At 41.2% G+C, this 23,143-nt stretch overlaps 1 protein-coding gene across 2 annotated transcripts; it reads left to right on the top strand.

The window, feature by feature from the left end:
- The first annotated feature begins 3,641 nt into the window (after nucleotides 1-3,641).
- Nucleotides 3,642-20,605, top strand: LOC110537327 (protein phosphatase methylesterase 1). Of its 2 annotated transcripts, XM_036937310.1 has the most exons (15): nucleotides 3,642-4,019; nucleotides 6,032-6,125; nucleotides 6,330-6,422; nucleotides 15,298-15,355; nucleotides 15,463-15,514; nucleotides 15,602-15,748; nucleotides 15,955-16,109; nucleotides 16,296-16,386; nucleotides 16,493-16,558; nucleotides 16,678-16,807; nucleotides 17,045-17,174; nucleotides 17,310-17,354; nucleotides 17,534-17,598; nucleotides 17,757-17,824; nucleotides 20,158-20,605. In XM_036937310.1, exons 1-15 carry the CDS (start codon nucleotides 3,934-3,936, stop codon nucleotides 20,159-20,161), a joined length of 1,284 nt encoding a protein of 427 aa, XP_036793205.1. In that variant the 5' UTR covers nucleotides 3,642-3,933; the 3' UTR covers nucleotides 20,162-20,605. The 2 variants fall into 2 exon arrangements, with proteins under 2 accessions (XP_036793205.1, XP_021478951.2); XM_021623276.2 differs by lacking the exon at nucleotides 15,602-15,748.
- Nucleotides 20,606-23,143: the final 2,538 nt, after the last annotated feature.

Genomic DNA, 23,143 nt, shown 5'->3' with positions numbered 1-23,143 from the left:
CACTATGACAAGATGTAAAGAACAGAATGTCCTATTCAAACAACTTCCTCCTTTAAGGAGTGGCCCTTTAAACACTGCAGATAATCACACCTGACAGATGAGACTTCTTGTGTGACGCGAGCAAGAGAACCTGCATGTGTTTGTCTGTGCTCAACAACAATACTCTCTAACCACCTCTGTCAAGTAAACAGTACCAGGAAGTATCCAAACCACAGCTTCACTTTGCACTCTCTATCACGCGAATGAGCCAAAACTTCAACACATGGTATGTCTGCCATGTTATATGGAAGCGGGTGTTATATGTACTGTATGTGCAGTGTAGTGGGGAACCATGAATGATCATTTGTCAATACTCTGTCAGTTGGTTCCTGAGAGAGCTCTCCAGCTTGGGTAGGCAACTAGTTTTTTGTTGTGGGTTGATATTTTCCCGCATGGATGGTTGGGTGGCCTGAACATAATTATAGTAATTTGCACACTGCAAATTGACCACAAGTAAACCCAAAAATAGATTGTATTTGAAAATAACAATTTCATACCTTGATTACAATAAGACACAATCATACTGTCTCTCTTTTTATTTGTGGGAATACTTGGGAACATATTTCCTAAATTAAAATATACATTTTTAGCAGAATATCATGGTGATATTTACAGTCTTTTATGACCAAAAACGGAAATTCTCTTTATTTTTTATTTTTTACTGAAAACCTTTGGGGCCCTCACAAAAAACGCCTGTTGTCGACCCCTGCTCTACAGGGTTATATTGGCATGTAGTTGTGCTCTGACGTTGTCTCCTTTATTGCCCTCTAGTGGAGCTTTGTTGCAGGGAAGGATATTCTATAGTAGTAGGATTCACTCAGGTCATGTCACAGAGGGATGACATATAAGTTGTATTGTTTCTGTATGGGGATGACTCTATTTGCATCAATGACAGTTTGCAAACTTTTAAGAATCAGGATAGAGTGTAGAAGGTTATCACAATGACATAGCAGCAACCAGGGTTATTGCCTGCGTTCTTCATGATTTCATACGGTAATATGTATGCTCGTGGCATTCTGCGCCTCAAAGGGGAATCTCAGCAATATCAAACTCCAGCCTGGTCAGGGGGGAAGGGAATGATGGGGGGATTGAAGCAATGATGATGATGTCATGGTGAAACAACCCCTGCTGCCACGGACACCCAAGAACATACACAAATCCTTACACATGTCAGTATTGAGGCTATTTCTTAATTGATTTGACTGAGGAGTCAGAAGCTGTGTATAAAAAGTAAGACACTGTTCATCTCTGGCCTGCTTCACACTGGCCTCCACTGGTTACTCGATGGTAGTGCTCCTCTGTAATATACTTCACCTTGCTCACTTGCACAGCTCCTTGCACACTTTGCAATGAACTGATGCTTTGTACCCATAGAAGTATTATATACACTTTTGTATTGCTAGGTAGTACTGCACTGTTGGAGCTAGAAACACAAGTATTTTGATGCACCTGCGATAACGTCTAACAATCAGTGTACTCAACCAATAAATAAACATTGATTTAATCCAAGGGAATGGGACGATGATGATGATTAGGGTCCAGTTATGATTGTTATGCTTGTTATGACTATGATTAACCATTGCCATTGGCAATATAATGATGATTATCATTTTTCTGCAATACATTTTTCTGTAATCAACACCAACGTCTTGCTCCCGGACAAGCTAAACACCTTTTTCGCCCGTTTTGAGGAAAACACAGTGCCACCAACGTGGGCCCCTCCCGAGGACTGTGGGCTCTCGTTCATTATGGCTGACATAAGACATTTAAGCTTGTTAACCCACGCAAGGCTGCCGATGCAATCGCCATTGCATTGCACACTACCCTATCCCATCTGGACAAGAGGAATACCTATGTAAGAATGTTGTTCATTGACTACAGCTCAGCCTTCAACACCATAGTACCCTCCAAGCTCATCATTAAGCTCAGGCCTGGGACTGAACCCCACCCTGTGCAACTGTGTCCTGGACTTCCTGACGGGCCGCCCCCGGGTGGTGGATGTAGGAAACAACACCTCGACTACGCTGATCCTCAACACAGGGGACCCACAAGGGTGTGTGCTCAGCCCCCTCCTGTACTCCTTGCGTGGCCATGCATGCCTTCAGCTCAATCATCAAGTTTGCAGACGACACAACAGTAGTAGGCCAGATTTCCAACAATGACGAGGCAGCCTACAGTGAGGAGGTGAGGGCCCTGGCAGTGGTGCCAGGAAAATAAGCTCTCCCTCAACGTCAACAAAGATTAAGGAAATGATCGTGGACTTCAGGAGACAGCAGAGGGAGCATGCCTCCATCAACATCGACGGGGCCGCAGCGGAGAAGGTGAAAAACTTCAAGTTCCTTGGCATACATATCACAGACAATCTGAAATTGTCCACCCACACAGACAGTGCAGCGAGGAATGCAAAACAGCGTCTTTTCAACCTCAGGAGGCTAAAGAATTTCAGCTTTTCCCCTAAGACCCTTTCAAACTTTTACAGATTGAACCCTAACCCTAACCCATTGAGAGCATCCTATCGGGTTGTATCGCTGCCTGGTATGGCAACTGCACTGCTTGCAACCGCAGAGCTCTCCAGAGGGTGGTGCAGTCTGCCCAACGCATCACCGGGGGCACACTGCATGTCTGCCAGGACACCTACAGCAGCAGATGTCACAGGAAGGCCAAAAAGATCATCAAGGACATAAACCACCCGAGCCACGGCTTGTTCACCCCGCTATCATCCAAAAAGCGAGGTTAGTACAGGTGCATCAAAGCTGGGACCAAGAGACTGAAAAACAGCTTCTATCTCAAGGCCATCAGACTGCCATCACTAGCCGGCCTCCACCCAATACCCTGCCCTGAACTTAGTCACTGTCACTAGCCGGCTACCACCCGGTTACTCAACCCTGCACCTTAGAGGCTACTGCTCTGTGTACATAGACATGGAATCACTGGTTACTTTAATAATGTTTACATACTGTTTTACTAATTTCATAATTTCATATGTATATACTGTATTCTAGTCAATGTCAATGTCATCCTATTCAACTATTGCTATATACTATTCTATCCTATGTATTCTACAGATATATATATATATATATACATATATATATAGTTAAATTAAGAAAATATAAATATTAGGACGAGCAATGTCAGAGTCCGGAATATAAATATATATCTGTAGAATATATATATATATATATATATATATATATATATATATATATATATTATATATACTATTCTATTCTATCCTACTTATTCTATCCTACTTATTCTACAGATATATATATATATATATATATATATTGACAACATATATATATATATATATCTGTAAAATACGTAAAATACGTAGGATAGAATAGTATATATATATATATACAGATATCTACAGATATATATTTATATTCCGAACTCCGACATTGCTCGTCCTAATATTTATATTTTTCTTAATTTAATTATTTTACTTTTAGATTTGTGTGTATTGTTGTGAGTAGTTAGATATTACTGCACTGTTGGAGCTAGGAACACAAGTATTTCGCTACACCCACAATAACGTTTTCTAAATATGTGTATGCACCAATAAAATGTTATTTTATTTGATTACGTCATTTTCTTCTTTTTTTTACGAAGATTAAGGTTCTTTACTTACACCATGTTTCTGGGAAATATAGTTTTTCTATGAATGTATCTTGATGATTTAGTTGAGAATAGTGAGCAGTATGCGAACATATCCCAGAGTGCAATGTGGCAATTGGCAAACGGGTAATGTTGTGGGACGATAAACACATTTTGCGGTTGTCAATATAGCTGCTAATAGCTGACCGGTGCTGGAAGAACATCGTATGGTTCGAAGGAGGGGGAAGATTTGGTATTTGACTGAACGGCCTTGGCCCCGCGTTCGACAGCATGGAGAAACAGTTGCATTTGAATGTGTTCGCTTCCAGACCTCCCGTGTCAGGAGGCTTGCAGTCGCGGTCTAAAATGAGAATGGGGTGAGTTCACAGCTAGTTTTGAGATGGTTGGCGAGGCTATAATCAGATAGTTGTCTGGCTCTTGTTGCTAAACCCTACAACTTGTGAATGCATAACTAACCTGAGCCAAAAACAGTCTTTTCCTCTGTTTAACTTTTGTGGTAAAACTAGTTAGCTAAGTTCAAAACGTTTCTAGCTAGCTAGCAAGCTAACTAGATAACAGTTAAATATATCTGACAGCTGACATTAGGTACTGAAAATAATACAGCTTTTCAATCCTATTATCTTGTGAACAATGCTCCTCTTCACGTGTTGTTTAATTGTTCCATTTAAGTGCGAAAGCCAGCTGGTTTTGACCTCCTTTGGTTTTGACAGGTCAGTACATTAGGAGCATCATCAGTTAAGTCCCAGTCAACAAGCTACCGTGTTATGAAATAAATTAGCTTGATAGCTACGAATCTTTCATGGATTATGCTGCCTCCAAATTCTTCAATATTAGTGTTTCACATGGGTCGTTGATGGTCCAATTTATGAACCGGTATAGCTAAAATGAATCCACCCTCTTTGTTGTGTGGGTATCCCTCCTTCCTCTCTGTCACCAGAGCTGCTGTCATAGTCCCTCCCGTGTCATGACCAATGATTTATTATCTAAATCACTGGTCATGACTCAATTTCTTACTTTATAGTTAAGAAGTCATTCTCACAGGTCATCACTATTTGATCAATAAGGTCTTTCTGCTTCATCTTATTTGAATGGTTTCATAATTATTGGTATACAACATTCACTGATGAATTAACCATACATTTGATGGCATGCCCCTGAGTGTATATGAGAACATGACATTTACAGCTTGAGCTAAGGGTTAATGTAGGACTACACTGGGGTAAATTATTTTAAATGAAATCCCTTTTTTGTCTGCATCTCTTTTGATTTCTACACAACTTTCCATACACGTTTGCCCATAAATGAAGTGGTTGGAAAGTAACTTTCTTTAGATGAAGGTTCTCAAAGTTGACCCATTTTGCGTACCCCACCATCCATGTCTTCATCACTGGAAAAATATAAACGGTGGAGTTTGATATAATTTAAAAGCTTGCCTACAAGGCTTTAAAAATGTCATAATTAGTTTTTGAATATATAAACATTGTTTTTAAACCTGTAGTGTAAATTATCAAAAAATGCTTAAACTATTTTTTTCTTCATATTTGCATATTTTGTAGCTTAAACCCTACTTTACATCATTTGAGGTTTTTGTGATGTCCCTGACATAATTTGAGACATATGGTATTGAATACAGGGTGGGTGTCATTTCAATCATAGAAATATAATTCATATAATGGACCTATTCTTCCATATCACAGCAATTTAGCCACCATTGAAAGGTAAATTGAATTAACATTTTTACTTCTAATTACTACCACAAAGATGACCACTGTCAAATGTCAACTTAAATGGTCATGTCTATCTATTATCTATATTTATATGATTTCAATAGGTTTCCTATAAAGAATTGACAGTATAATTTCAATTTCGTCTATTCCCATTCAAGTTAAAGTTCTCTGATTTGCGGACTTCTAACCATCTTTGTGGTCCCATTTGAAAGTTTACATTTAAATTGTATTCCCATTTTAGTACATTTATCAGCCAAAACATGACAACCACCAAGAGCGTCTTCTCTCAAACAATGGCGGGCACAACATAAAAGTTTTATTAAAAAACAGTTTTTTCAAGAAATGATTAAATATTTAAATTATATCAATCTCAACCATTTATCCTTTCCAGTGGTGAAGACATGGATGTTTCATGGTATGGTGGGGTATGCTAAATAGGTCAACTTTGAGCACTTATCTCTTGAATGTTTTGACATTCAGGTCCAAAAAGTCAGTGTTCGGAGCACTTCTACACTGGGCAAATATGTATGGAAGGTTTTGTTCAAATCAAAAGGGGTGCTGTCAAGTGATTGAATTCAAATGGATTGACCCACTGTTTAAGATCCTCTTTCTGTTTGATACTCAACCTGGCTAACACACAGACCTGGACGGAAGAGAGACTTCTCCCCTCTCTCCTGGAGTGAATACTTTGAAGCGATGGAAGATGTAGAAGTGGAAAACGATAACGGCAAAGATATATCCTTTACTGTGGCTCCCATAAGTGTGCTAATGTTCATCTACACATGGAATTGAACCATTAATGATGTATCATATTTTTGAAACACTTACTGAAGAGAATTCATTTTATACCGTGTAATATTGAACTCTTGATCCAGTGCATCATAAGCATATCTCCATTGTGAATGTGTCTATACTCTATATTCCTTGACTACTCTGCACACGTTCAGAATCTACTGCAGTGGCCAGCATGGTCCTGTGCTGCTCCTGCTCCATGGAGGAGGCCACTCTGCTCTCTCCTGGGCTGTGTTCACTGTGAGTAATACTATCAAATACCAGATAGAGCACCCATACTGTTTTATGTACACACACTACCATCACATGTCCTGCATTTACAGAGCCTTCAGAAAGTATTCATACCCCTTGACTTATTCCACATTTTGTTGAGTTTAGGGCTGTGGCGGTCATTATATTTTGTCAGCTGCTTATTTTCATGCAAAAGACTGCCAGTCTGACCGTTAATTAACATAAAGATGTTTAGCATCTCCCGGCATACAAGCCACTGATATGCACCTTCAAAAAAAACAAGTCTAATAAATACATTTTAATATAGTCTAATAAATCTGTTTAACTAGATTTAGAATGGCCCATTATCAAATGGGCAGTGGGATAAAGACATGTCATCATTATGCACTCCAATAGCGAATGGAGGCCGCTTTTCCGGCTGGTTTGTTTTTCAATCCTATGCTGGGTAGGCTACTCCGGATATTTCACTCCATCTATCAACCACTGTTTGAGGAGCACGCAGCCTCTTGCTTTGCAACAGGGGATTTTCTGCCCAAACTCTGTATGCCATGGGATCTCCAACCCTGTTCCTGCAGCTACTGTTAGAGTTGCGTCAATTCGAATCTGGTATCAGGATAAATATGACATTGAGTCACCGATTGTATACTATGTATTTTTTATTAGCTAAGCAATAAGTGGTAAATGCAATTTTTGTATATACGGGCTCTCTGTCCCACCTTGCAGGGCAAACAGAGAAGTAACTTGTTCTTGACAAAGATATTATAAATATACTCTGACAGAAATAGTTCCTGCTTCCGAGCCGGCTTGTCAGAGTAGAGACTGGGCGTGGTTTAGACTCACCCAGCCTATCGTTGATTGTTGTCGTACGAGCTGGTACCAGCCCCCGGGCGCTCCAGTTGATAGATGTAACTGTTGCTGTGTCGAGTATCTATGCACTCATTCCCTAGATACCGTTATCACATATCTGGTTTCTGTTATTGTTAAGTTTGAGTTCTAACAAAAAACAGTCTGTGGTTTGCTACACTATGTTCTGTATGTGTCCGTTTCTATGTTATTCTGTATTTTTCCATCATGAGAAAGGCCCATGGCCCTGAAACTGTTAACAATGTTTCAAGTCAGCTACAGTGCCTTGCGAAAGTATTCGGCCCCCTTGAACTTTGCGACCTTTTGCCACATTTCAGGCTTCAAACATAAAGATATAAAACTGTATTTTTTTGTGAAGAATCAACAACAAGTGGGACACAATCATGAAGTGGAACGACATTTATTGGATATTTCAAACTTTTTTAACAAATCAAAAACTGAAAAATTGGGCGTGCAAAATTATTCAGCCCCCTTAAGTTAATACTTTGTAGCGCCACCTTTTGCTGCGATTACAGCTGTAAGTCGCTTGGGGTATGTCTCTATCAGTTTTGCACATCGAGAGACTGACATTTTTTCCCATTCCTCCTTGCAAAACAGCTCGAGCTCAGTGAGGTTGGATGGAGAGCATTTGTGAACAGCAGTTTTCAGTTCTTTCCACATATTCTCCATTGGATTCAGGTCTGGACTTTGACTTGGCCATTCTAACACCTGCATATGTTTATTTTTGAACCATTCCATTGTAGATTTTGCTTTATGTTTTGGATCATTGTCTTGTTGGAAGACAAATCTCCGTCCCAGTCTCAGGTCTTTTGCAGACTCCATCAGGTTTTCTTCCAGAATGGTCCTGTATTTGGCTCCATCCATCTTCCCATCAATTTTAACCATCTTCCCTGTCCCTGCTGAAGAAAAGTAGGCCCAAACCATGATGCTGCCGCCACTATGTTTGACTGTGGGGATGGTGTGTTCAGGGTGATGAGCTGTGTTGCTTTTACGCCAAACATAACATTTTGCATTGTGGCCAAAAAGTTCAATTTTGGTTTCATCTGACCAGAGCACCTTCTTCCACATGTTTGGTGTGTCTCCCAGGTGGCTTGTGGCAAACTTTAAACAACACTTTTTATGGATATCTTTAAGAAATGGCTTTCTTCTTGCCACTCTTCCATAAAGGCCAGATTTGTGCAATATACGACTGATTGTTGTCCTATGGACAGAGTCTCCCACCTCAGCTGTAGATCTCTGCAGTTCATCCAGAGTGATCATGGGCCTCTTGGCTGCATCTCTGATCAGTCTTCTCCTTGTATGAGCTGAAAGTTTAGAGGGACGGCCAGGTCTTGGTAGATTTGCAGTGGTCTGATACTCCTTCCATTTCAATATTATCGCTTGCACAGTGCTCCTTGGGATGTTTAAAGCTTGGGAAATCTTTTTGTATCCAAATCCGGCTTTAAACTTCTTCACAACAGTATCTCGGACCTGCCTGGTGTGTTCCTTGTTCTTCATGATGCTCTCTGCGCGTTTAACGGACCTCTGAGACTATCACAGTGCAGGTGCATTGATACGGAGACTTGATTACACACAGGTGGATTGTATTTATCATCATTAGTCATTTAGGTCAACATTGGATCATTCAGAGATCCTCACTGAACTTCTGGAGAGAGTTTGCTGCACTGAAAGTAAAGTGGCTGAATAATTTTGCACGCCCAATTTTTCAGTTTTTGATTTGTTAAAAAAGTTTGAAATATCCAATAAATGTCGTTCCACTTCATGATTGTGTCCCATTTGTTGTTGATTCTTCACAAAAAAATACAGTTTTATATCTTTATGTTTGAAGCCTGAAATGTGGCAAAAGGTCGCAAAGTTCAAGGGGGCCGAATACTTTTGCAAGGCACTGTATGTTACATAACACATACATACATCCACACAAGCCAACAGCAGATAATATTCAATCACATATATGGTAACGGGCTATAGTGCATAACACAGCATAACCCAGTGCTTAATTTGGGAAACCAAGGGAAATCTGTTCGGGGACATTGATAGTAACATGTTTTCACAACAAAACATATTTCATGAAAGTATTGACAGACCCTCTCTGTGTGCACGAGAACAGAATTAAGGAGAGAGGAGGAGATGGAAATACACAGTGGTGAGATTCTGTAGCTAAAGGTAATGTCAGCCTATTAATTATGAAAACAAAAAAATGCCCTATTACTAGGCTATTCAAAATCAAATACAAATTCACTATAATTATAGGCTAACTCTGTAAGCCGCCCTGCACAATTAATGAACCAACAGCATCACCTAGGCCTATACGTTCGCTCCCAAACTCATGGATAGAAAGTTTGGAGCGTAGCATGAGGAAACCAGTCCATCCAGTATGCATAATAATACAGTCCACTCTCAAAGGTGGTTACTAGAATAAAACTTTTTGGGAATAAGATTAGACCAATTATGTACCAAACACATTTGAAATCTTTAATTTTTAAAATATTTTTCTGCCGTGCATAGTATGCGGTAGGCTATATATTGTCTAACAGCAGAATCATTATTTTAATTCAGGATATTTTTGGGGGCTTGGGCTCATATATAGGCCTATGCATATGTGTGTTTTGAATAATCCTCACCTTAGAAAGTGCTATCCATTTTGTTGTTATTCTTAGAAACAACATGCACAATATCCATATTTTCCACTTTTTTTTCTTCAAATCAATCAGTTAGGTGAGTTTTAAAAAAAAAAGTGTGTGATACTGTTTTGATTGTGATTTTCGAATCCATTTGCATTGATGTCAGAGTGGTTAGAGGGACAACAGAGCCCTGCATGCTAGGCCATTAGCGAGTTGGGTACTACCAATGCATGTCCTGAGTGCATAAAAGGAGATTACCGTGACTCAATGGTCACTTGGAATATTACTGCAGTAAGATGGTCACCGCAACAGCCCTAGTTGTTACAGCCTGAATTCAAAATGGATTAAATTGATTTATCTCACATCTACGCACAATACCCCATAATGCCAAAGTGAAAACATGTTTTTAGACATTTTTGCAAATGTATTGAAAACGAAATACGTTATTCACACCCTTGTCAATACTTTTGTAGAAGCAGCAATTACAGCTGTGAGTCTTTCTGTGTAAGTATCGAAGAGCTTTCCACACCTGGATTGTGAAACATTTGGCCATTATTCTTTTCAAAATTCTTGGCAAATTGGCTGTTGATCATTGCTAGACAACAATTTTCAAGTCTTTCCATAGATTTTTAACTATGCTTAAGTCAAAACTGTAACTTGGCCACTCAGGAACAGTCATTGTCTTCTTGGTAAGCAACTCGAGTGTAGATTTGGCCTTGTTTTAGGTTATTGTCCTGCTGAAAGGTGAATTCATCTCCCAGTGTCTAATGGAAAGCAGACTGAACCAGGGGCCTCATTTATCAATATTGCATAGACACTATTCTAAAATACTACTTACAAATGGAATTTAGAATGTTCGTATGCATAGAAAAAGTGTATTTTATCAAACAGTCCTACATGCGCACATTTTGCATTTCGAAATGCCCCTAATTAGCGCCATATGGGCAAAATCATCCCTTTTAAGCATATAGGGAATATACAAGGCTGTATCATGAAATACAATGGTGCAACCAAAATAGCTATGAAAAAAACACTTTTCCAAGACTGGAATAGAGATGCTAGTGTCAGATTGATTACAACCAAAAGGTTTTATTTGACTTGCTCAGTTGTGGTTTTACCAGTAAAAATAAAAACATAGCTACAAAGAGAGGACAATTCAAGTTGCTTTAGAAATGGCAAATACTTCAAATGAGTAGGCAACACTCACCATCCTCAACAGCTCCCTCCGGTAGGCGTATAGGCCCACATTGCTGTTCTGCGGACGAATGAGTCATGAGTTTCACCTGGCAACCTTGCCACCACATTCAGTAGCGCTTTTTTGCACATTGCATAATCACCTGCACATTAAGAGTGGAAGCCTTTTTCTGTTAACATAGCCTAGTTGAACTTGTTTTGGAATGGTGCTTTTATGGTGACGTGGGAGCTGTTTTTCTTTGGGAACCCATTGATGGCAAAGAAACCCCTCTTAGCCTGTTGTGCCATGGTGTATGGGAATTTTATGTTTCAGCTTGTTTTTCTGATGATTGAATCCAAAACATTTGCTCATTGAAGGATGTGAAATGCCGGTCGGCAAGCTCCCGCCGAAAAGTACCCATACCCGAGGGTAGCGAGCACTTGATGTGCACCCGAATGGTATGTGTTTCCCTTTCAAAAGTAGGTCTTAAATTCTCACAAAGATCCCATAACATTGGTTTTGGGAAATTATATCTGATGAGCCAATATGTACTTTCTGCAAAAATTCCCACCTGTCTCAAACTCACTCTCATTACATCACTCTCATTACATTTACATTACCAGAAATATTGTATTTTCAGCTGTTGGAAGCTGGTGTACAAAATGGAAAGTAAAAGACGCAAAAACAAAGCTTAAGAGCTGGAAGCATAGAAATAGTGCACATAGAACATATCTACCGCTTTTTTGACTTGCTTTTGGTGAGAATAGCAGATCTATAACACACTTTTCTTTGATTTTTAGGTCGAGTCTCCCAAAAGGTTACATTATTGCAGCTTTAAGCAAATGTTTACTTCTGAACTCATTTAGGCTTGCCATAACAAAGGGGTTGATTACTTATTGACTCTTAAGACATTCAAGCTTTATGTTTAATTAATTTGTAAAAATTTCAAAAAACATAATTCCACTATGACATTATGGGGTATTGTGTGTAGGCCAGTGACAAATAAAAATCTAAATTTAATCCATTTCCAATTCAGAAAAAGTCAAGGAGTGTGAATACTTTCTGAAAGGGCACTGTAAGGTTGTATTGAGTGACTGTTGAAGATTTTTATAAAAAAATATATAATAATAATAATTTCCCCTTTATTTGACCAGGTAGGCCAGTTGAGAACAAGTTCTCATTTACAACTGAGACCTGGCCAAGATAATGCAAAGTAGTGCGACACAAACAACACAGTTACACATGGGATAAACAAACGTACAGTCAATAACACAATAGAAAAATGTATATACAGTGTGCAAATGTAGTAAGATTAGGGAGGTAAGGCAATAAATAGGCCATACTGGTGAAATAATTACAAATAAACACTGGAGTGATAGATGTGCAGAAGATGAATGTGCAAGTAGAGATCATGGGGTGCAAAGAAGAAAAAATAAATAATAATATGGGGATGCGGTAGTTGGGTGTGCTATTTACAGATGGGCTGTGTACAGGTGCAATGATCAGTAAGCTGCTCTGACAGCCGATGCTTAAAGTTAGTGAGGGAGATATAAGACTCCAGCTTCAGTGATTTTTGCAATTCGTTCCAGTCATTGGCAGCAGAGAACTGTAAGGAAAGGAGGCCAAAAGAGGAGTTGGCTTTGGGGATGACCAGTGAAATATACCTGCTGGTGCGCGTGCTATGGGTGGGTGCTGCTGTGGTGACAAGTGAGCTGAGATAGGCGGGGCTTTATCTAGCAAAGACTTATAGATGACCTGGAGCCAGTGGATTTGGCAACGTATATGAAGCGAGGGCCAGTCAACGAGAGCATAAAGGTCGCAGTGGTGGGTAGTATATGGGGCTTTAGTGACAAAATGGATGGCACTGTGATAGACTACATCCAATTTGCTGAGTAGAGTTTTGGAGGCTATTTTGTAAATGACATCGCCAAAGTCTAGGATCGGCAGGATAGTCAGTTTTACGAGGGTATGTTTGGCAGCATGAGTGAAGAAGGCTTTTTTGCGAAATAGGAAGCCGACTCTAGATTTAAATTTGGATTGGAGATGCTTAATGTGATTCTGGAGAGTTTACAGTCTAACCAGACACCTAGGTATTTGTAGTTGTCCACGTATTCTAAATCCGAGCTGTCCAGAGTAGTGATGTTGGGTGGGTGCGGGCAGTGATCGGTTGAAGAGGATGTATTTGGTTTTACTTGCATTTAAAAGCAGTTGGAGGCCACGGAAGAAGAGTTGTATGGCATTGAAGCTCGTCTGGAGGTTAGTTAACACAGTGTCCAAAGAAGGGCCAGAAGTATATGGAGGCCAGAATGATGCCGTCTGCATAGAGGTGGATCATAGAATCACCAGCAGCAAGAGTGACGACATTGATGTATACAGAGAAAAGAGTGGCAATTCTCGGGCCAAGAGGTCCGGACAACAGGCCCTCCGATTTGACACACTGAACTCTATCTGAGAATTAGTTGGTGAACCAGGCGAGGCAGTCATTTGAGAAACCAAGGCTGTTGAGTTTGCCGATAAGAATGCGGTGATTGACAGTCGAAAGCCTTGGCCAGGTCGATGAAGACGGCTGCACATTACTGTCTTTTATCGATGGAGGTTATGATATCGTTTAGGACCTTGAGCGTGGCTGAGGTGCACCCATGACCAGCTCGGAAACCAGATTGCATAGCAGAGAAGGTACAGTGGGATTCGAAATGGTCGGTGATCTGTTTGTTAACTTGGCTTTCGATGACTTTTAGAAAGGCAGGGTAGTATAGATATTGGCCTGTAACAGTTTGGGTCTAGAGTGTCTTCCCCTTTGAAGAGGGGGATGACTGCGGCAGCTTTCCAATCTTTAGGCATCTCAGACGATGAGAGGTTGAACAGGCTAGTAATAGGGGTTGCAACCATTGCGGTGGATAATTTTAGAAAGAGAGGTTGCAGATTGTCTAGCCCAGCTGATTTATAGTTTTCCAGATTTTGCAGCTCGTTCAGAACATCAGCTATCTGGATTTGGGTGAAGGATAAATAAATAGGGGAGGCTTGGGCAAGTTGCTGTGGGGGATGCAGAGCTGTTGACCAGGGTAGGGGTAGCCATATGGAAAGCATGGCCAGCTGTAGAAAAATGCTTCTTGAGATTATCGGTGGTGACAATGTTTCCTAGCCTCAGTGCAGTGGGCAACTGGGAGGAGGTGCTCTTAGTCTCCATGGACTTTACAGTGTCCCAGAACCTTTTCGAGTTTGTGCTACAGGATGCACATTTCTGTTAGGAAAGCAAAGGCTAGCTTTTTCAAACTGTCTGTGTATATTGGTTCCTAACTTCCCTGAAAAGTTGCATATCACGGGGGCTATTTGATGCTAATGCCGTACGCCACAGGATGTTTTTGTGCTGGTCAAGGGCAGTCAGGTCTGGAGTGAACCAAAGGCTATATCTGTTCTTAGTTCTACATTTTTTGAATGGGGCATGCTTATTTAAGATGGTGAGAAAAGCACTTTTAAAGAATAGCCAGGCATCTTCTACTGACTGAATGAGGTCAATATCCTTCCAGGATACCCGGGCCAGGTTGATTAGAAAGGCCTGCTCGCTGAAGTGTTTTAGGGAGCGTTTGACAGTGATGAGGGGTGGTCGTTTGACCACGGACGCAGGCAATGAGGCAGTGATCGCTGAGATCCTGGTTGAAGACAGCAGAGGTGTATTTGGAGGGCAGGTTGGTCAGGATGATATCTATGAGGGTGCTTGTGTTTACGGATATGGGGTTGTACATGGTAGGGTCCTTCATCATTTGTGTGAGATTGAGGGCATCTAGCTTAGATTGTAGGATGGCCGAGGTGTTAAGCATGTCCCAGTTTAGGTCACCTAATAGTACAAACTCTGAAGATAAGTGAGGGGCAATTAATTCACATATGGTGTCCAGGGCACAGCTGAGGGCGGTCTATAATAACAGTGAGAGACTTATTTCTGGAAAGGTGGATTTTTAAAAGTAGAAGCTCGAACTGTTTGGGCACAGACCTGGATAGCATGACAGAACTCTGCAGTAGATTGCAACTACAACAATCCCCTTTGGCAGTTCTATCTTGGTGGAAAATGTTGTAGTTGGGGATGGAAATTTCAGAATTTTTGGTGGCCTTCCTAAACCAGGATTCACACAAGATGGAGCAGTATGTTTGTGAGCCTGCCTTATAATAACACAGACTGACACTGAATACTGGCCAGAGTTAAGTTAACACAGTGGGTTTGTGTTTGCAGGCGGTGATATACAACAGAATTAACTGCCGGGTGGTGGCTATGGACCTCAGGGCCCATGGTGAGTGGCTAACTCTCCCTCATGATAACACACATTCCTTCTGGTTACCTCATATTCATGGTCTCAATAGTATTATTATTTTTTAAACTATTTTCTTTCCCACAAAGGTGACACCAAAGTAAAGAATTCTGACGATCTCTCAGCGGAAACAATGGCCAAGTAAGTTGTCAGGAATGTTTTTTCTGTCATCATTCAGAGATGAGTGTTAAACAGGGTGTGTGATGGGGAAGGTATTGTGTTGTTTAGACGGGAGGAAACCGGACAGGACCTGAGGCAGTGGTGGAGGATTACTGTAAGGGGGTGGAGAGAACCTGTTGGAGAGCGAGGAGAACTGAGTCAGATGAGCTATCGCCTGCTGCTGTCTCCCATTGAGACACTGATCTGCTGTTTGATGCAAGGAGAGAACAGGCTTGCTGCAACCCCCAGAATAGTCTTGTTTACATGGACAAAGTGCCAGTGGGAAGAAACTGACATCTCTTTCCATCTCTTTCTATATTGTCTATCTTCTGTTGGGTGTGATTGTTTGAGGAGCTGGATTAGGCTGGATGAGATTGTTCTAGCAGTTGATTTTTGCTGGTTTTGTCTCATCTCTCCACCAGGGACATTGGCAAAGTGGTAGAAACACTCTATGGAGAAAACCCACCTCCGATCATGATGATTGGACACAGCATGGGTGGAGCTATAGCAGTTCATACCGCTGCGGCAAACCACGTGCCGTCTTTACTTGGCCTGTGTGTGATTGATGTCGTGGAAGGTGATTATGGTATTTGTGTTTGTTTGTCTCATGATCGGGACTTGTCATTTGATGATCAAACAAGCAGCAGTTGAGGAGCAGACAGAAGATTAATTGATGTAGTTTAAAACAATAAATATCATGTGACACACGGTGTCATTAATTCATTGAGTGATTATTTCATAAAATTTCCACTTGTGTTTTCAGGCACAGCAATGGATGCCTTAAACAGTATGCAGAATTTCCTCAGGAGTCGGCCAAAGACCTTTAAGTCTGTGGAGAATGCCATTGAGTGGAGGTGTGAGATGCTGTCCATACACACAAGTGTAGAAATGCTCAGCAAATGCTTTACTAATAGAGCATATTCCAAGTCATGTGTTCTGATCTTGTCCCTCCCCCATCAGTGTGAAGAGTGGACAGATCCGAAACGTTGAGTCAGCTCGGGTGTCCATGGGAGGCCAGGTGAAAAAGTACGTCTGGACCTGAGAAAAACTGTCTCAGAGGGCAAAATACCTTTTTAAATGAATCAACTTCAAGGTGTGACTTTTCAGGACCTGTAACTAAACACAAGTTCTGACCTCCTCCATAGATGTGAGGAACCCCTGAACAGTCCAGGCGTCTCCAAGAGCATCAGTGACGGCATCATTGAAGAGGAAGAGGAGGAGGAAGAAGAGGAAGGAGAATCCAACCACAAAAGAAAGAAGGAGGATGACCAAGAGGTTAGGGATGGGATGATTGGGGGGGTAATGTTTATTTTTTTACAATATATTGTATACCTGTGTATTCGGGTGTGTTTGTATGCGTGGGTCTTCTTGGGCATTAGTAGTTGGTGTATACATCTGGGTGCATATGTCATCTTGGGGGAGTGTGTATGTCATTTCCCACCTTTACAAAGTCTGTTGTAGTGTGTACATGAAGAGTAAATTTAAGATGAACTGTCTCTTTGCTTTCTTCAGGTGAAGAAGGAGACCCTTTATACCTGGCAGATTGATCTGTCAAAGACAGAGAAGTACTGGGAGGGCTGGTTCAGTGGCCTGTCTGCCCTATTCCTTTCCTGTCCTGTGCCAAAACTGCTCCTGCTCGCTGGTGAGTCCCTCGATTCAGTACATTTTAATCCACATGATTTTTACACTTGTGTGTTTTCAATATAATTCAAATACATTTGTCTTAGACATTGGACTACAGCACACAATGTTGCGTATAATGTTTTTCCCTTTACAGGTGTGGACAGGCTTGACAAAGATCTCACAATTGGACAGATGCAAGGTGAGGACGGCCTCAGATTAATGTTTGTTAGGTTGGTTGTTGTTGACAATTGTGGTTCTGATGGTGACTGTGACAATCCACTTAACATCGTCCCCCACTCCCTATGGTTTTACTGTAACATCTTCTAAATCCAATGGAAGTATATTGCACATAAAGATTTGTGTTCCATTTGTGTTCAGGGAAGTTCCAGATGCAGGTGCTCCCTCAGTGTGGCCATGCTGTCCACGAGGACGCCCCTGAAAAAGTGAGTTCTGGGTATGAGGCTGAACAACTGCTTGTTAAATGTGTCGTTGTTTCCCATTTTGTTGCGATAGTAATTTCAGGCCAATATGTAAGTAATATTGCACACAAAATACTATTCTCAATGTCTGGGAACTAAATCGACATTGCTCGTTTCCCCAGGTAGCAGATGCTCTGGCCTCGTTCATGGTCCGTCACAAGTTCACTGAATTTAAGGAGGGTTTCCTGTGGTAAGACTAATTTAGCACGAATAGAAACACATGGTTTTATTACCTTTTAAGTTTGCTTCTCCAATAATCATTGTAAAGTCTCATTGTGAAGACCTACATAAGCATGTATCGCTTATCTGCACTGTTAAATGTTAAAAGCACATGATTTGTGGACTAGCGGTTAGTGCTACCGTCTATAAGCACACATGCTTGCCGGTGTTGGCGAGGGTTAGAATATCTGACTATCTTTCCCACTGTCTCTTCTCAGCCCAATAAAATATAACCCCCCCCTTAAAATATACACAAAGTGTACCAAACATTAGGAACTCTGTCCTTATATTGAGTTACACCCCCTTTTGCCCTCAGAACAGCCTCAATTTGTTGGGGCATAGACTATAAGGTGTCAAGCATTCCACAGGGATGCTGGCCCATGTTGACTCATTTGACATTTTTGTAATTTAGTGATTTACTGTTAGTGCATTCATCTTGAGATAGCTAGGTGGGACAACCACGTCATAGTAAGTACATTTCTGCTTAGTAAAGTAGCTATCAGCAAAGTTGGTTAATAAGGGGAAGGGGAAAAAAGTAAAGTGTGAGTGTTAGTTCACGAAAGGCATTATTTTTGTATTTTATTTTTGTGGGGGTCAGGGTGAGGGGGGGTGCGAGCAGTTGAGGAAGGGGTGCTGTGGCATGATTTAAGATACTCTTTGAAGAGGTAGGGTTTCAGATGTTTTCGGAAGATGCCCTAGATTCAGGGGCGTGCTAGGACAGAGAAGAGCTTGGCCTGGGCTGAGCGGGAGCTGGGCTGAGCGGGAGCCTGGGCTGGGCTGAGCGGGAGCTGCCCTCTCGTAGGGGTGGGAAGACCAAGAGACCAGAGGTGGCAGAATGGTGTGCTCGGGTTGAGGTGTAGGGTTTGATCAAAGCCTGAAGGCAGAGCGGGGCAGTTCCTTTTGCTATTCAGTAGGTAAGCACCATGGTCTTGTAGTAGATGCAAGCTTCGACTGGAAGCCAGTGTAGTGTGCGGAAGAGCGGGATGAAATGAAAGAACTTGGGAAGGTTGAACAACAGGTGGGCTGCTGCATTCTGGATAAATTTCATGGGTTTGATGGCACAAGCGGGGAGCCGAGCCAACAGCGAGTTGCAGTAGTCCAGACGGGACATGACAAGTGCCTGGATTAGGGCCTCTGCTGCTTCCTGTATGAGTTAGGGTTGTACTCTATGGATGACGTAGAGCATGAACCTGCAGGAGCGAGTCACTGCTTTGTTTGCAGAGAACGACAGGGTGTTGTCCAGGGTCACACCAAGGTTCTTTGCACTCTCGGAGGGAGACACTGGAGTTGTCAACCGTGATGGATAGGTCTTTGAGCGGGCAGGCCTTCCCTGGGAGGAAGATCAGCTCCGTCTTGTCGAGGTTGAGCTTGCGGTGGTGGGCCGACATCCAAGCTGAGATATCTGCCAGGCACGCAGAGATGCGTGTCGCCACCTGGGTGTCAGAAGGGGGGAAGGAGAAAAGTAGGTGAGTGTCCTCTACATAGCAATGATAGAGACCATGTGAGGATATGACAGAGCCGAGTGACTTGGTGTATAGCGAGAAGAGGAGCGGGCTTAGAACAGAGCCCCGGGGTACACCAGTTGTGAGTACGTACTGCAGACACAGATCCTCTCTACTTCACCTGGTAGGAGTGGCCTACCATGTAGGATACAGTCCATGAGTGTGCAGAGCCTCAGCTGTGAGAGTGTGGACTCCAATGCTTCCCACAGTTGTGTCAAGTCGGCTGGATGTCATTTGGTGGTGGACCATTCTTGATACACACAGGTAACTGTTCAGTGTGGAAAAACCCAACAGCGTTGCAGTTATTGACACTCAAACCGGTGCGCCTGGCACCTACTACCATACCCCTTTCCAAGGCAATTAAATATTTTGTCTTGCCCATTCACCCTCTGAATGGTACACATTCACAACCCATGTCACAACGCTTAAAAATACTTATTTATCCTGTCACCTCTCCTTCATCTACACTGTTTAAGTGGATTTAACAGGTGACATCAATAAGGGATCATAGCTTTCTCCTGGATTCACCTGATCAGTCTGTCATGGAAAGAGCCAGTGTTCCTAATGTTTTGTACACTCAGTGTATGTATATATATATTTTTAAATAAACATAAATTATGGACATAATACAATAATAAGGTTTTGTAAAGATTGCTGCCACCAATATTGGTAGTTACTGTATGCGGTCTGTTCTGACACAAGTAATAATTTTTATGTCAAAATGGGATGCTAACTGGTACAGGAAAACCAAAAAGCATTTGTTGGTTTGTTTTTTACATTTTTTATTTATTTATTGTAACAGCTAACGGGACTCAAATAAACTACATAGACAAGTGCCAGTTTTGCCCTGGACCCATCCAGCAGTCATGGAGGAGTTGCCTGGAGCCTCAAGGACACCATCTTCTGCCAATTACCCCCAACTGTGATAAAATAATGTTCATGAGCACTATAACACTATACAAAATTCTCAGCACTTAAATTGGTAAAAAAATATATAATTTAAATGTATTATTATTATTATTATTATTACTACTACTAATACTTTGACACTTATGGTTTAGCCTTTTTTTTTCTTTTTTTTGAAAGCAGGGATTTTGTTTCACCCATCCCACTCAACATTTTTTATTTTCATTTCCTGTGATGCCTTTCCTGTTTCTTGTTACATTTTGGCCAGCTGCATCTTGTTGTGCTATGTGTTTAATGTTGTTGGATTTTAAGAATGATTAATAAAAATGGAAATGGAAAAGGAATATTTCTCCTGATTTTTAAGTTGTGTTGTATGTCTGGTATATGCACTATTTATTTCCATGATAAACAAACACCCATTATGGAGTATTTTGCAAGTGTACAAAACAGGGTATCCCCATTGTCTTAAAACCAAATGGGCAGATTCATCGGCTTGAAGGAACAACGCTTTCTTCAATTGTACCATCACAGCAGGCTTGACTTTTCTAGTCCTACAAGTTAAGTAGTGTAGGAACCGGTTGTACGGCGCCATCCCTCAGCTCATATTTGAGGGGGCTCAAACGTCTTAGCAGGATAATGAGGAAGTTGACATACTGCAGGTCAGTAAAGAGAGCACTACTCCCTCCACTGGCCACTGCTCTTTCTAAAGGTGCATACAGTACAGGAAAGAGAGGGACAGGCCCAGCAGCACTGTCTTGTGGGCTTTACTTGCTTTCGTTTTGTCAAGAGGCAGACCTGGCTTCTACAATGATGGTGATGTACAGTACCAGTCAAACGTTTGGACACCTACTCATTCAAGGGTTTTTCTTTCTTCTACATTTTAGAATAATAGTGAAGACATCAAAACTATGAAATAACACACAGGAATCATGGAGTAACCAAAAAAGTGTTAAACAAATCAATATATTTTATATTTCAGATTATTCAAAATAGCCACCCTTTGTCTTTGACAGGTTTGCACACTCTTGGCATTCTCTCAAACCGCTTCATGAGGAATTATTTTCCAGCAGTCTTGAAGGAGTTCCCATAAATGCTGAGCACTTGTTGGCTGATTTTCCTTCACTCTGTGGTCCAACTCATCCCAAACCATCTCAATTGGGTTTAGGTCAGGTGATTGTCGAGGCCAGGTCATCTGATGCAGCACTCATCACTCCTTGGTCAAATAGCCCTTACACAGCAGCAAGTCTCTTATTATTATTGATGTCCTTTAGTATGGGTTTCTTTGCAGCAATTCAAACATGAAGGCCTGATTCACACAGTCCCCTCTGAACAGTTGATGTTGAGATGTGTCTGTTACTTGACCTCTGTGAAGCATTTATTTGGGCTGTAATCTTGGTCTTTTACCAAATAGGGCTATCTTCTGTATACCTCTACTACCTTGTCACAACATGCGCTCAAACGCATTAAAGAAAGAAATTCCACAAATTAACTTTTAACAAGGTGAACCTGTTAATTGAAATGCATTCCAGGTGACTACCTCATGAAGCTAGTTGAGAGAATGCAGAGAATGTGTAAAGCTGTCATCAAGGCAAAGGGTGGCTACTTTGAAGAATCTCAAATATAAAATATATTTTGATTTGTTTTATACTTTTTACTTCATGATTCCATATGTGTTACTTCATAGTTTTGATGTCTTCACTACTATTCTACAATGTAGAAAATAGTACAAAAATAAAGAAAAATGCAGGAATGAGTAGGTGTGTCCAAACTTTTGACTGATACTGTATGTGTAAATGATGAGAGACAGAGCTTCAAAGCAAAAAGTATTGAACCCTGTAACACTTGCATCTGCAAGTTTATTTAACCAGGTAGGCTAGTTGAGAGCAAGTTCTCATTTGCAATTGCGGCCTGGTCAAGATAAAGCATAGCAATTCGACACATACAACAACACAGAGTTACACATGGAATAAACAAAACATAGTCAATAATACAGTAGAAAAAATAAAATAAGTCTATATACAGTGAGCGCAAATGAGGTAAGATAAGGGAGTTAAGGCAATAAATAGGCCATGGTGGCAAATTAATTACAATATAGCAATTAAACACTGGAATGGTAGATGTGCAGAAGATGAATGTGCAAGTAGAGATACTGGGGTGCAAAGGAGCAAGATAAATAAATAAATACAATGAGGTAGGTACAGTGCCTTGCGAAAGTATTCGGCCCCCTTGAACTTTGCGACCTTTTGCCACATTTCAGGCTTCAAACATAAAGATATAAAACTGTATTTTTTTGTGAAGAATCAACAACAAGTGGGACACAATCATGAAGTGGAAAGACATTTATTGGATATTTCAAACTTTTTTAACAAATCAAAAACTGAAAAATTGGGCGTGCAAAATTATTCAGCCCCTTTACTTTTGTAGATAGACAGGCTGTTTACAGATGGGCTATGTACAGGTGCAGTGATCTGTGAGCTGCTCTGACAGCTGGTGCTTAAAGCTAGTGAGGGAGATATGAGTCTCCAGCTTCAGAGATTTTTGCAGTTCGGTCCAGTCATTGGCAGCAGGGAACTGGAAGGAAAGACGACCAAAAGAGGAATTGGCTTTGGGGGTGACCAGTGAGATATACCTGCTGGAGCACGTGCTACGAGTGGGTGCTGCTATGGTGACGAGTGAGCTGAGATAAGGCGGGGCTTTACCTAGCAGAGACTTGTAGATAACCTGTAGCCAGTGGGTTTGGCGACGAGTATGAAGCGAGGGCCAACCAACGAGAGCGTACAGGTCGTAATGGTGGGTAGTGTATGGGGCTTTGGTGACAAAACGGATGGTACTGTGATAGACTGTAACCAGTTTGTTGAGTAGAGTGTTGGAGGCTATTTTAT

Source organism: Oncorhynchus mykiss, chromosome 12 (genome assembly GCF_013265735.2).
Source record: "Oncorhynchus mykiss isolate Arlee chromosome 12, USDA_OmykA_1.1, whole genome shotgun sequence".
NCBI classification, from domain to species: domain Eukaryota; kingdom Metazoa; phylum Chordata; class Actinopteri; order Salmoniformes; family Salmonidae; genus Oncorhynchus; species Oncorhynchus mykiss.
Note: the sequence above shows the minus strand (reverse complement) of the source record. Positions and strands in the feature narration are given on the sequence as shown.